Genomic DNA, 15000 nt, shown 5'->3' with positions numbered 1-15000 from the left:
AGGGACCCTGGAGGTCTTCTAGTCCAGCCCCCTGCTCAAGCAGGAGAATCTATACTATTTCCGACAAGTGACTGTCCAATTTCTTCTTAAAAACCTCCAGTGATGCAGAGCCTGCAACTTCTGGTGGCAGGCTGTTCCACTGGTTAATTGTCCTTCCTGTTAGGAAATTCCTCCTTAATTCCAGGTTGCTTCTCTCCTGGATGAGTTTCCATCCATCGTTTCTTGTCCTGCCTTCTGGTGCTTTGGAGAATAGTTTGACCCCCTCTTCTTCTTCTTTGGGGCAGCCCCTCAAATACTAGAATTCAGCTGTCACGTCACCCCCTCGTTCTTCTTTTCTTGAGACGGGACAAACCCGACTCCTGCAGCTGTTCTTTGTTTGTTTGCGTCTCCAGGCCTCTTGGTAGGACAAACAAAGCCCCCAGTGACAAGAAGAAATTTAAGACTGGCCCAACTGGGCTTCGCGTTCTCTAGAAACGGGCATCAGGTGGAGTGACCTGGCTAAAACCGTTGTGTGCTTGGCTCAATTTCAAAGCAAGTCCTTGTCCAGAGAAAGAGGTTGTTTCTCTCTCTCTCTCTCTCTCTCTCTCTCTCTCTCTCTCTCTCTCTCTCTCTCTCTCTCTTTCTTCTGTTGCTTCTTCCTTCAGGTCACTTTGTGGATTGATGAGGAAGGAGAACCAAAGCTGAGCACGATGGGATTGGCGGAAGGCAGCCTGGAGAAAACGGAAGAGTCCTACAGGCGGTTTAAGGACTTTTTCAAAGAAGCCACGGTAAGCTAGGATGGAATCCAACGTGCATATTCTAACGTTTCCGTTGGTGGGACTGCAACCCTCCATAGGTGAGTTGTCAGGATTCCGGCAGTGACCCCCATTTAATTCACGAGTCTCGAGACAAACTTCCAAAACTTCGAAAGGATTTATTGGGAGTTAACATATCCGGCACTGCCTGGGCGTTGCCGACTCTGAGGCACATCATTCACTGTCACCCTTGACCCTGGTTTTCCCTCCACCCCCTGGGTGTATCCTAATTCATATTCTCCAATGGGACACCTCCATAGCCCAGAGTCATCGATCGTGCTCTCCGGTTAGAATTTTGCACGGCCAAAACTTCAGTCACCTAGAAACTATCTTTGAAAACATTTATGGAATGCACTTTCGGTTTGCAAGCTGCCGTGTTGCCCCCCCTTTCTGTTGGCCACTCTAAAAGACCAGAGAAATATTTTATGAGTTGATGCCCCTCTTGATTTACGAGGAAATTCCAGTCCCCATTGTTGTTGTAAGTCAAGGACGACCTGGATCTAAGCTTCATTTTTTTTTTAACCTGGACTTTCTCGTTTCCGTTTTTATTTCCATAACGAGTTCTTCTTCCGAAGCATTTCGCCCAAGGCTTTAATTTCCCTCTTTTCTTTGGTTAACGTTGATAGTGTAATCTAAAAAAGTCACTTTTTAATTTGGGGAATATATATATATTTTTTCCTCCCTGCTTTGAAGAAATGGCTTGTTCTACAAAGTCTCTCATCTCTTCCTCCAGGGCTTCAGTTCTCCTGCCCAGAATTAACCAGGCACCGACTCTCTTCCTTCCCTGATCTAAATTCTGTCTGACAGGGAGATTCGTTCCAAGTCAAATCTGCCTAACGTGCCTGAAACTCTTTGATTTTTTTCAATTTTTCAGCCTCTGTACAGGTAGTCCTCGACTTATGATTGCAATGGAGCCCAGAATTTTTGTTGCTAAGTGAGACATTTGAGAAATAGATAGATAGATAGATAGATAGATAGATAGATAGATAGATAGATAGATAGATAGATAGATAGATGATGTATAGATAGATAGATAGATAGATAGATAGATAGATAGATAGATAGATAGATAGATAGATAGATAATGGATGGATGGATGGATGGATGGATAGATAGATAGATAAATAATGGATGGATGCATGATGGATGGATGGATAGATAGATAGATAGATAGATAGATAGATAGATAGATAGATGATGGATGTATAGATAGATAGATAGATAGATAGATAGATAGATAGATAGATAGATAGATAGATAGATAGATAGATGGATGCATGATGGATGGATGGATAGATAGATGGATGGATGATGGATGGATGATGGATAGATAGATAGATGGATAGATGGATGGATGTATAGATAGATAGATAGGTGATGGATGTATAGATAGATAGATAGATAGATGATGGATGGATAGATAGATAGATAGATAGATAGATAGATAGATAGATAGATAGATAGATGGTAGAGATAAATAGATTTTCTTAATTCTTCTTAATTCGAGAGAGTCTGGTTGAACATTCAACCAAAGGTCAATAGCTCAGCATTGTTTCTCCATGAGTTCTGGGAACATCTCTAGCATGGATCAATCCTCCCCTGCCAGGATCTGCTGGAGTCCTCTGGATGTGGGCATTTCATTCGTGGATCACGGATCTTTTCGGTCGCTGGGTATAATAAAACAGAATGGGAAGGGAGCTTGGGGGTCTTCGAGACCAACTACCAGCTCAACCAGGATACCTTTGTTTATGTAGATAAATTAACAAGAGTTGGAAAGGGCCTTGTAGGTCATCTAGTCCAACCCTCTGCCTAAGCAGGAGACCCTGTACCATTTCTGACCGATGGCAGTCCAATCTCTTCTTGAAAGTCTCAAGCGATGGTGCTCCCACAACTTCTGAGGGCAACTTCTGTTCCATGGGTTGATTGTTCTCACTGTCAGAAAGTTTCTCCTTATTTCCAGGTTGAATCTCTCCTTGATCGGTTTCCATCCATTATTCCTTGTCTGGCCTTCAAAGGTGCTTTGGAGAATAGCTTGACCCCCTTCCTCCTCCTCCTCTCTGGGGCAGCCCTCAAATACTGGAAGGCTGCTCTCCTGTCTCCCCTGGTCCTTCTCTTCACTAGACCAGCCATGCCCAGTTCCTACAACTGTTCTTCGTACATTTTAGCCTCCAGGTCACTAATCATCCTCATTGCTCTTCTCTGCAATCTTTCCAGAGTCTCAACCTCTTTTTATAGTGCGGTGACCAAAACTGGATGCAGGACTCTAGCTTCTCTCCTTGATTAGTTTCCATCCATTGTTTCTTGTCCTGCCCTCTTTGGAGACTAGCTTGACTCCTCTTCTCTGGGGCAGCCCCTCAAATATTGGAAGGCTGCTATCATGCCACCCTGGTCCTTCTCTTCATTAAATTAGACATACCCAATTCCTGCCACTGTTCTTCATGTGTACATCTACTAAGCTTACAACATATTTTGTGGTCCTTTGTCAAGTGTAAGCAACCAGATCCACATATGAAATTAATTACTTTATTGCATTCTGACTCTAATACAGGAATTCCCAGAGTGCTTGCCTTCTCTTGGGAGGAAACAGATAAAGTTCTGTAGAATTTAGGAAGGGTCAGCCCTGGATCTCTTGGGACTGTGCAATGACTCAAAGCCTCCAGCCCCTAATCACCTTTGTTGTGGATGGCTAACCACAAGTTGCCTTCTGTCTCCCACAGGTTCACTACAACCAGGGCCTCTCCTTATCCAAGGAAGCTGCCAAGATCCATGGGTTCAAGTTTCCTGAGATGGCCACTTTTGAGGCAGCCAAGGGAGCTTTCCAAGCTAAGCTGACCATGTTCTATATGGACATGGAGATGAAAGAGGCCGAGTTGGAGACTTTCCTGGACCTCTACAGATTCTGTGACCAGGTGAGATCAGAAAAATGCCTTCATAGAGTAGAAGAACAGTCAAGAATGGTGTCAGGGTTCTGGCCCTAAAGAAATCATGAGCCTCGAGTTCAAGCCTCACAAGAATTCAAAGGATTTATTAGGAGCGACACGTCCAGCATTAACCTAAATGAAGTCAACACTGGCCTACTTAATTTACAGTCACCTGTCACCCTGTTTCCTCTCTCCCTCCCTGCTGGGTGTGTCATAAATCAGATTCTCCAATGAAGCACATTCAGGGCTGGGTGTCATCAATCACATTCTCCAATGATCAAAAAAATTTATTTATTCAATCTGGAAAATATTAAGAGTGTGCAGAAATGAACAGGTTAACCCTTGCAATTAAACCCAAGGAACAAATTGAATATTAGATGGCATTTGGAATTGTTTTATCAATTGGCTGGAGAATGAAAAGCGAAATTAGAAAATCTAAGAAGACCAGCTTAAAAAATAGTAAACACTTGAATAAGAATTAAATCGTTAAGAATTGCTATTGTAATTAGATACGTTAAGTGCAGCAGTGTGAAGTAAGAATAGAGTAATGATATAGTAGTAATGAATATGTACTAATTGTGAAGATTATTGCACAAGATATTTGTACCCAGACAACACACTATTTAAATGAAAGATGGACTATTGACCAAAGTCTCCTTTTTCATGTACACTGAGAGCATTTGCACCAACACAAATTCCTTGTGGGTCCAATCACACTTGGCCAATAAAAGAATTCCTATTCTATTCTATTCTATTCTATTCTATTCTATTCTATTCTATTCTATTCTATTCATTTTCTATTCTATTCTATTCTATTCTATTTTATATTCTATTCTATTCATTTTCTATTCTATTCTATTCTATTCTATATTCTATTCTATTCAATTCAATTCTATTCTGTTCTATTCCGTTCCATTCCATTCCATTCCATTCCATTCTATTCCATTCTATTCTATTCTATTCTATTCATTTTCTATTCTATTCTATTCTATTTTATATTCTATTCTATTCATTTTCTATTCTATTCTATTCTATTCTATATTCTATTCTATTCTATTCTGTTCTGTTCTGTTCCATTCCATTCCATTCCATTCCATTCCATTCCATTCCATTCCATTCCATTCCATTCCATTCCATTCTATTCTATTCTATTCTATTCTATTCTATTCTATTCTATTCTATTCTAATCTATTCTAATCCATTCCATTCCATTCCATAATTCTATTCTATTCTCTATATTTTACCTGCCATTCTATTCTATTCTAATTTGAGGAGGGCGGAGAAGAGAAGAGCGTCAGATCGGGAGGTGCTAAAGGCACACACACACACACACACACACACAGTCACAGCAAGCAGAGGAAGCCACGGGAAGTCACTGGTGTCTCCACTTCCTTGCAGAAAACTTTTCCTGGAGCCATCCAGGTTCTCCTGCTGGTGGCGGAGAAAGAGGCCGCTCTCAGGTGGAGAAGTTCCACGGCTTACAGGTAAGCTCTGACCATCCACTCTCCGCCTGAACCTGGGTCTCCTTGTGATGTTGTACCGCCCAAATGTCCTCCATCCCAAAACAACCGCAGGGCCATAGGCTGGGAGCAAGTGGGGGGTGTTATGAGGCTTAACCTGGATTTTCCTCTAAGTGTGCCAGGCCACGGCTGGGATTCGGGCCGGTTCAGACCGGTTCAGGCGACCCGATTGTTCAGGTGATCATTTGGCCCCCGTCCACCTGCCCCTGCCCTAGTCTGTCCTGTATTGCCGTGTTTTGCAGCTCAGCGGATTGCGCCAATCAGCTGTTGTACAGTAGAAGAGGGCTCTCCAACCTGGTGGCTGGTGGACTTCCAACTCCCAGAATTCCCAGCCAGCAACGCTGCTTTAGACTTCCTGTTGCTGTGTGGCTGGCTGAGGAATCCTGGGAGTTGAAATCCGTCCTGTCTTAAAGTGTCCAAGGTTGGAGACCCTGCGATAGAAGGTAAGTTTTAAAGCTGAAAATGGGCTCACCGAGACCAGTTGTTACCACCGGTTGAATCCCACCACTGATTAATACCGCTTTATAAAGCTTTAGAAAGGCTACACCTGGAATACTACATCCAGTTTTGGGCACACACACCCCCCACACACAAAAAAATAGATGTTGGGACTTTTGGAAAAAGCGCCAAGGAAAACAGCAACTAATACAATTAAGGATCTGGAGACAGAAATATATAGAAGAACTTTTGCAGATGGAGTACGTCTGGTTTGATGAAAAGAAGGACTAGGAGTGACATGATAGCAGGGTTCCAATATCTGAAGGGAGGAAGGGAGTCAAGGTATTCTCCAAAGCACCTGAAAGGCAGGACAGGTAGCGGCGGATGGAAACTAATCAAGGAGAGAAACAGGAATTATCTGACAGTTAGAACAATTAATCAGGGGAACTACTTTCCACCAGAAGTTGTAGGTACTCAGACAACGGAGGTTTTTAGGGAAAAAAAATGGACAGCCATTTGTCTGAAATGGCATAGGCTTGTGCCGTGGGTTGGACTAGAAGACCTCCAAGGTCCCTTCCAACTGTATTCTGACAAACTGTGATGTGCCCCGCCCCACGCACGCATGTGCCTCTCCTGGTGCATGCATGCACCGTCCCCGGCAGAGAGGAACTGGGGCGACGGCTCATGTGGCCAGGGGAGGGCTCACAGCCCTAAGTGATCCGTGACTTACAACCGGTGGCTAAGCAACCTTTTGAAGTTATGACCTATCTGAAAAAGGGGGACTTGCCTACACCCAAAGGTCTGAAAGTTGGTCCACCCCACACAGTCATGCGAACACACATTCCGCAGGGCTTGTTAAAGGTTACCTAGTCATTAAATTTTATCAAATTTACAGAACACCTTTACAGCCGTTTTCAGCGGCCTGTGGTCCCATGACGGCATTTTATGAGATTTTTGCCCAAAACCATCACGTTCTCCTGGGGTTTTTTTTGCCAAACTGCACAGAATGAAAAACGGCTTTACTTAACGACCGCGGTGTCCTCTTTAACGACTATAGAGTGCACGCTTATGACCACTGCGTTCGCTTCACAATGCCAGCAAAACACATTGTGAAAAAACGTGTCGGTCATGTGACCAACCTGTTTTACGGTGGTTGGGATTTATGACCATCCTGGACAGGCTGAGTTACGGTTGTAACTCGAGGACTGCCGTACATTTCCCAGGACGGCAGCCGTTATGGGAAACCAAATTGTCCAGAATGATGGATGGAGGCAGAGAAGTGTAAAGTTCTACCTGAACAAGCAACAATTAAGCCATTTTTCAAAAACTGTGACAGGCTCATTTCTAACCAGGTTGCAGGTCATCAAATTATTAGTTTAAGGCTGAACTTTGCCCCCCCCTCCCCCCACGGCAGGACCAGGGGTGGCCTTTAACCAGGGGTGGGATTCATTTTTTTAACAACCGGTTCTGTGGGCGTGGCTTAGTTGGTGGGCGTGGCTTGGTGGTCATGTTATTGGCTGGGTGTGGCCAACTCAACATCACTCACATCGAGGCACGCATCTCCTCGCCTGGCCTCTCGTGACTGTGGGGGATGCTGCAATAGTCATAAGTGTGAAAAATGGTCATAAATCACTTTTTTCAGTGCCATTGTAACTTTGAATAGTGACTCCACACAAGCAAAGTACCAGCAAAGGAGGGGAAAAAACTCCAGAGACATTCCTGAGACAGGAAGTCTAGTCCTGCCAAGAATGTAATAAGGGTTAATGGAGAGGCAGTTTCTGTAAGCAACACCAGAATGTTTCCTTCCTGCCTTCCTTACAGGATTAGCCCTGTAACTTCTTCTAACAACCGGTTCTCCGAACTGCTTAGAAGGTTAACAACCGGTTCTAGCAAATAGGTGCAAACCTGTAGAATCCCACTCCTGCCTTTAACCAACAGGCTGAAGAGTCAAGCTGCATTCTCTATTTATTCAATTTTCATTAACGTATAATGAATCAATTTAATGGACATCTCAACTTGCATTAACAGAGGGATACAATCGAGATCAAAGGAGCCCTTCCCAATCAAATATAATTAAATGGATTACTCTTTCGCATGAAAAGGTAGAATTTGGTGCCTTATTTTTTGGGCATCCGCTAGGTAAGCAGCATAAACTCAACGATTCTCAACTTTGGTCCCTTGAAGATGTCTAGAATTCAAGTCCCAGAATTCCCTAGAACAACGTCAGTTGTGGGTGCTGGAGGGTTTTTTTTTTTTAATTTTATTTTAAGAATTGGGGCTCCACCTATTCTCCAAAACAGCTGAGGGCAGGATAAGAAGCAACGGATCGAAACCAATCAAGGAGAGAAGCAACTTGGGATTAAGGATGAATTTCCTGACAGTGAGAACAATTAATTGACGGAACAACCTGCCTCCAGACGTTTTCAAGAAGAGATCGGACATCTTAACTTGCATTAACAGAGGGATACAATCGAGATCAAGGGAGGTACTAATACCACTCTATAAAGCCCTAGTAAGGCCACACCAAGAGTACTGCATCCAGTTCTGGTCACCACATTATAAAAAGGATGTTGAGGCTCTAGAAAGAGGGCAGAGAAGAGCAACCAGGATGATGAGGGGACTGGAGGCTCACATATACGACGAACGGTTGCAGGAACTGGGCCTGGCTAGTCTGGGGAAGAGAAGGACCAGGGGAGACAGGAGAGCATCTTCCAATATTTGAGGGGCTGCCACAAAGGAGAAGGGGTCAATTTATTTCCAAAAACATCAGAAAGCTGACAAGAAACAATGGATGGAAACTAATCAAGGAGAGAGCCAACCTGGAATTAAGGAGAAACTTTCTAACAGCGAGGACAATTCACCAGTGGAACGGCTTGCCACCAGAAGTTATGGATGCTCCATCACTGGGGGCTTTTAAGAAGAGGCTGGACAAGCTGGGCTTCTGGTTTGAGCTTCTTCAGCGACAGACCGAAACCTCATCTCTGCAAGGTTTCGATCCGTGCTCGCCGCTGGAGCACCCCGAGCGGGCCAGTTTCGGGGTTAAGCCACCCCGTAGAGGTGGTGAAGAAGTGGGAGACTGCCTGCAGGGTTGAGGAGAGCCGCATCTCTCCTCCCCAGCTGGCTATTACTCCCTTTCCCGAAGGCGGTTGCAGCGGTGGTCAGAAATGGCCACCATAAAGAAGAACTCGACCAGAAAAGAATGTGCAGGAGAAAGATAAGAAGAGAAAGTTTTGGTTGACCAGGTCAAACAGCAAAAGCAACAAATAAGGTACCCTGGAATTGAAACTATTAAAAAACTTGTTCCCTAAGAAGAAGAGACTGGACAAGCCATTTGTCTGAAATGGTACAGACTAGAGCAGGGGTCGCCAACCTTTTGGACCTCAAGGACCACCAAAGTCATAATTTTAAATCCCAGGGACCGCTAACCAGTTCTGTGGGTGTGGCCTATTGTGGGTGTGGCTTGGTGGTCATGTGTCTGGCTGGGCACGGCTTGTATGTAAATATTATAAATATTGATATAAATATTGAATTTTTTTATAAAAAAGAGCAACTTTTACCCAAAATCAGACAAGGCAGGCAGGCAAATTGAGTTGCTCACAGAACCATTCAGTGATCTATCTATCTGCCATCAGCTAGCTCAGTCTGTCCCATAAAATTTGCTTGCCGTGAGTCTGCACTGAATAATAGAATAATAGAAACTTCAGTCCTAAGGGAGGTTCGGCTGTGCTTAAAAGCAGAGCCAAAGATCTAAAGACTAGCTAGAAAGCAAGAAATCCAACCATTTCCTGCTTCCTGGCTAATCTAAATCTCCCAGCACAGCAGAACAGCTGATGGTCGGAAAAATAGCAATTTAGCAGCCTTGTGTTTCTGCGCAGCCTGGATTAATTGCTTTGAGGGGTGCTCTGGTAGTGAGATTTCTCTGCGGCCCACCAAAATTTTCTTTGCGGCCCACCAGTTGGTGATCACTGGACTAGAGAGAGTCCTGCTTGAGCAAGGGGTTGGACTAGAAGACCTTCAAGGTCCCTTTCCTGCTTCTGTTATTCTATTATTAGGAATCCTTGAAAAACACCGTTACCCCCTGAGTGGGACAAGCTGGCACGAAAACTCTTTCTTGCAGAATAAATGGGATTTATTCTGTTATTCTCCCTCGGAAGCGGAACTGTGGGGACCGAGTTCCGATGCTGCCTGTTTCTCATTCTCTCCCCAGCCATTAATTCAGGCCAACCCCTGTCGGTCTGGAGCAGCCTTAATAGACTTCGGGCCCCTGCTGGCTGCGTCAGCCACTTCAACTCACCTCCGGCGCACGGAGATTAAAATAATAATTCAGCCTTGAAAGGGGTCGGTTCCTTCATTAACACCGCTGGCTTTAATTAAGGCAAGGTGAAATATTAATGGCTTTGATAAACTGCAGCTGCCCGGCGTGATTAAAAGATTCCCTCGCCCGGGATGGGTTGAGATGGGGGAGCTCCTTCTGGGGTGCCTGATGGATGACAAGTGGGAAAGCGGGGGGTCAGAAGCCCACCCCTCGCCTCCCAGCCTGGTTCGGAAGAAGTGGGGCTAGAAGGGGTCCCCCAAGGATCAGTTTGCCTGAAATTCAGGGGTTCCGAAAGCAGCTGCTTTGCTTTGGAAAGTGGGTTGTCTGGACTCCGTGCCAGCCGTTCTGCGAGCGGGAGGAATTTCAGGTAGACCTCAGGTTACAACCATTCAAATAGAATGGAATAGATAATAGATAATAAATAATAGGAATAGAATAGAATAGAACAGAATAGATAATAGGAATAGAGTAGAGTAGTGTAGAATAGAGTAGAATAGAATAGAATAGAATAGAATAGAATAGAATAGAATAGAATAGAATAGAATAGAATAGAAATACAGGAATAGAATAGCATAGCATAGCATAGATAATGGAATAAAGAATGGAATAGAATGGAATAGAAATAGAATAGAATAGAATAGAATAGAATAGAATAGAATAGAATAGAATAGAATCCTACAGAAATACAGGAATAGAATAGCACAGCATAGTATAGATAATGGAATAAAGAATAGAATAGAATAGAATAGAATAGAATAGAATAGAATAGAATAGAATAGAATAGAATAGAAATACAGGAATAGAATAGCATAGCATAGCATAGATAATGGAATAAAGAATAGAGTAGAATAGAATAGAATAGAATAGAATAGAATAGAATAGAATAGAATAGAATAGAAATACAGGAATAGAATAGCATAGCATAGCATAGATAATGGAATAAAGAATAGAAGAGAAGAGAATAGAATAACAGAGTTGGAAGGGACCTTGGAGGTCTTCTAGTCCAACCCCCTGCTTAGGTTAGACAGCCTCAAAGCTTCCAAGTAAAAAAATGCCTTCCAAGGCTGACACCCGGGTTGTTGTTACGGGGAAAAGAAGAGGAGGGAACAACGTTGGGTAAATATCTGCCGCCTTGAGTTACGTATAAACAGTGTTCAAAGGATAAAAATTCAATAATTCAATAAATCATAAATGCTGCAAAGGTTTAGAGTCAGAGTCAAGGACAGGTTGCCCTGCACTGGGTGGGGAGTGACTGGAGCGGGATGTCTCCAGTGGAGGCCGTAGTTTTGAGGGGCCATGGGATGGACTGGTGGGTGCAGGGGATGTGGATCTTTGATTTCTCTTTTGGGAAGGGAAGACCCGGAACTCTCCGATTCGGGTTTTCCCAGAATGTCCCAATAGGACAACTCTACAAAATGGGACTCTGAGGAAATGCCTGTCTCGGAGTTTATGGCTTGGGAGTTTGGTGAGTTGGAACTGTTGTGGTTTGCCGGCAGCAGGTGCGGATGGCTGAGGCCTCGGAGGGCGAGGACTCGGAGGAGGGCCTGCGTGGGACGCGAGGGATGGGGCCAGGACCACCAGGGAGTGGAGTGCTGCTGAGGAGGTTGTGGAGGCTGGCAGCAGTGAGGAAGAGTCCCCGAGGAGCCTGTGCTCAGTGCGTGTGTGCGCAGGGCTGCTCGAAAGGAAGAGCAGCTGCAGCAGCACGGGCGACTCAGGAGTAAGGCTTCAAGGTAATGGCCCCTCCCTTAAGAGATAAAAGCCAGCTGAGAAACCGGAGTTCTTTGCAGGAAGCAACGACGTTTTTGCACTCAAGCCTTGTGGAAGCTTGGACTCTCTTGGCTGGTGTTTGGAGACCTTTTGTATTTGAGATATTTCTTGGCAACTTTATCTGTTGTTCTTGGCAGCCTTGCACCACCTTGGCAAGGCTCTGTCTTATTTCTTACTTTGAAACAGCCTTTTAACCGGGAAGGAACAGAATTCGTAAAGAATCATTAAAAGATTTTGCTGTCACCTCCATTTTGTGTTTGTTTCCTTGGAACCAGGTTTGGGTCAGAACAGGAATGCTGACATTTGCGAGGTGGGTTGAGCTGTGTAACTGTTTCTCCAAGCTGAGGTTGACCATCCCTCCATGTCTTGCCTGCAGGTGGAGACCGTGACTTCTCCGAAAGCTTTGACCCGCCACGTGGACAATAGCCAGCTGACCCAGGCCTTCGATGGTCACTTCCCCTACAACCACAGGGAATGGGTCCAGTTCTTCCAGGTATCCTCTTCTCCTGCCTTTTCTACATTTGGGGAGGGGTCTCAGCGGGGGCAAACATTTCTCCTTGGGTTTTGACACCAAGAAGCGTCCATGTGAGGTAGTCTAAAAAAAGTCAAGATGGCAGCTGGCACGGTGTGATTGAGATTCTACCTTGATATTGTTGTGGTCCGCCAGTGGAACCGGCCGCAAACTCAGACAGTGAGGAGGTTGGGGAGGAACGTGGGCCAGTCCTGGAGTCTGGGGGAGGTTCTGATGAGGGTTCTGCATCGGAGGCAGAGATGAAGCCGGGGCCGTCCGACAGTTATCAGCTGTCTTTGGAGTCGGAGATCTGTAGGGAAGAAGAACAGCTGGAGCCTGTTCCCACTGTGCTCATGCACAGAGCTGCCAGGAGAAGGGAATAACTAAGGAACAAGGGTCGACTTGGGAGTAAAGGCTCAGGTGGATGGTGAATGGCCCCTCCCATAGGGAATAAAGAGGAGCGAAAGGGGGAGTGGGGTTTGCAAGAGACAATTAGTTCAATTCATGAGGGTGAAGACCTGTTCCTGATTGCTGCTACAGCGTGGCGTTTGGAAGCTATCGACCTGGCAACTCTCCCAGCCCAATCAAGGTCTGTAGTTGTGAAATCTCATGGAGGACTGTTTGCCGGGACTTTGCTGAAGAGGAATTCCCTTGAACCTCAATAAAAGGGGTTTTATCGGGATAAGGAATCGGCTTCATGATCTTGGGAAGGTCTAGGTCAGAACAGGTACTCATTTTCAAGGTGTGCCACATGGATTAAAATCAGGTGGGGTTTTCCTCTCACCGTCTTGGCTTTTGGGACCTGAAGACACCTCCTGTTCAATTGCCTTGTTTGATTTATCTCAAAGATTGTAGTCCTTTTTGTGGCTTTCAGCCTCGAAATTCCAGGCCTCCCCCACAGCCACCTTGTCCCATGGCTCAGACGTCCTTGCCTTCAAACACAATTTAATTCTCTGTTGGTTTTTGTATCCCGCCTTTATTATTTTTACAAATAATTCAAGGGGGTAAACATATCCGACATATTTTCGTCCTTCTATTTTCCCCCACAAAAACAACCTTGTGAAGTGGGTTGGGCAGAGAGAAAGGGACTGGTCCGAAGTCATCCAGTGTCCTGCCTGTCTAAGGCAGGACTAGAACTCACTCTCTCCTGGTGATTGGGCCTAAAGTCACCCAGTGGGCTTTTCCTGGTGATTCCCCAAATCACCCAGCTTTTATGACTAAAGTGGGACTAGAACTCGCCGTCTCCTGGTGATCGGCCCAGTTATCCAGTTGGCTTCCATGCCTAAGGTGGGACTAGAACTCACATTATCCAGATGATTGGCCCAAAGTCACCTAGTTGGTTTTCATGCCTAAGGCGGGACTAGAACTCACCGTGTCCCACTTCCTAGCCTACTGCCTTAACCACCAGGCCAAACCCACCTCCAATGCAGAATGCTCTGCCTGAAGGCTTTGGGTGAGGAAGAGCTTGTAGCAGATGGAAAAATCAGGTGTAGCTGCATGCAAGTCGTTGTGTCCGGAGGAGACATGCAAGGAGTTGCTTGGAGATTGGCATCTCTGTGTAGGAGAGTCTGTGGCCCAGAGGCCTCCGGTCATCTCCCCATCTTTAATCGGGACCACGTAGTTGTATCATCCTGATTGTCCTCCATAGCGACTCCTCGCTTTGTCCAGATGCCACCTGGCCACCAGCCAACCGATCTATAGGCCTGCATCCTGTTCATCCTTCCTTCCTTCCTTCCTTCCTTCCTTCCTTCCTTCCTTCCTTCCCTCCCTCCCTCCCTCCCTCCCTCCCTCCTTCCTTCCTTCCTTCCTTCCTTCCTTCCTTCCCCCCTTCCTTCCTTCCTTCCTTCCTTCCTTCCTTCCTCTCCCTCCCTCCCTCCCTCCCTCCTTCCTTCCTTCCCCCTTCCTTCCTTCCTTCCTTCCTTCCTTCCTCCCCCCTCCCTCCCTCCTTCCTTCCTTCCTTCCTTCCTTCCCCCTTCCTTCCTTCTTTCCTCCCTCCCTCCCTCCCTCCCTCCCTCCCTTCCTTCCTTCCTTCCTTCCTTCCTTCCTTCCTTCCTTCCTGTTCAGAGTGTCGCAGTGTATATTCAGCGACAGAAAAGTAAAGACAGAGGGCCGAGGCTTCATTTAGCTTCTTTATAAACATATAAAGTAAATTTTACAATACCAGTTGTAGATTTCTTACAGCATGGAGCAAACTCAAACAGAAGCAGACAGGTTACAGCAGGGTGTCCAACCTTGGCCACTTTAAGACTTGTGGACTTCAACTCCCAGAGTTCCTGAGGAATTCTGGGAGTTGAAGTCCACAAGTCTTAAAGTGGCCAAGGTTGGACACCCCTGGGTTACAGGTTCAGAGCAGAACAAGCAACCCAGGAGCTCAGGAACAGGCATCCGTTCAGCAGGCAAGCGAGCAAGTCAGTTTCTCTTTCACTTTAGAGCTGAGCACAGGACAGAGATCAGCAACGCCCGGATTGCCTCTTGACGTTTCAGCCCTAACTCGGCTCTCATCGGCTGACCTTGTTAACCAAGCTCTGTTCATGAATAATACCCTCGACACAACCTCCATTGTGACAAAAAGTCTTTGGCCGTCTCTTCTTCTAGAAGGCGCATCATTTTGTCGATGGTCTCAAAAAGGCCTCCGAGTTGTTACGGACCACCACGCAGGAGCTGGAGAAGGAAGAGGGCCTGGAAACCTTGCAGGTACGGAGGTGGGGGGTCTTCCTGGGGGGGTTGGAGGTTG

General features: G+C 45.6%; 1 protein-coding gene across 1 annotated transcript in view; it reads left to right on the top strand.

Annotated features, from left to right (window-relative positions):
- KIAA1755 (KIAA1755 ortholog) overlaps nt 1-15000 on the top strand; it is an 82444-nt gene that overhangs the window by 50760 nt on the left and 16684 nt on the right. The window contains 6 exon segments of the mRNA XM_087928686.1: nt 645-767; nt 3512-3753; nt 4225-4241; nt 5114-5199; nt 12132-12248; nt 14862-14960. Coding sequence (XP_087784812.1) covers nt 645-767; nt 3512-3753; nt 4225-4241; nt 5114-5199; nt 12132-12248; nt 14862-14960 — 684 coding nt within the window.

The sequence above is a fragment of the Pseudonaja textilis genome, chromosome 3 (genome assembly GCF_049901715.1).
Source record: "Pseudonaja textilis isolate UNSWEBS1 chromosome 3, rPseTex1.2, whole genome shotgun sequence".
NCBI classification, from domain to species: domain Eukaryota; kingdom Metazoa; phylum Chordata; class Lepidosauria; order Squamata; family Elapidae; genus Pseudonaja; species Pseudonaja textilis.
This window is presented reverse-complemented; position numbering and strand designations above follow the sequence as displayed.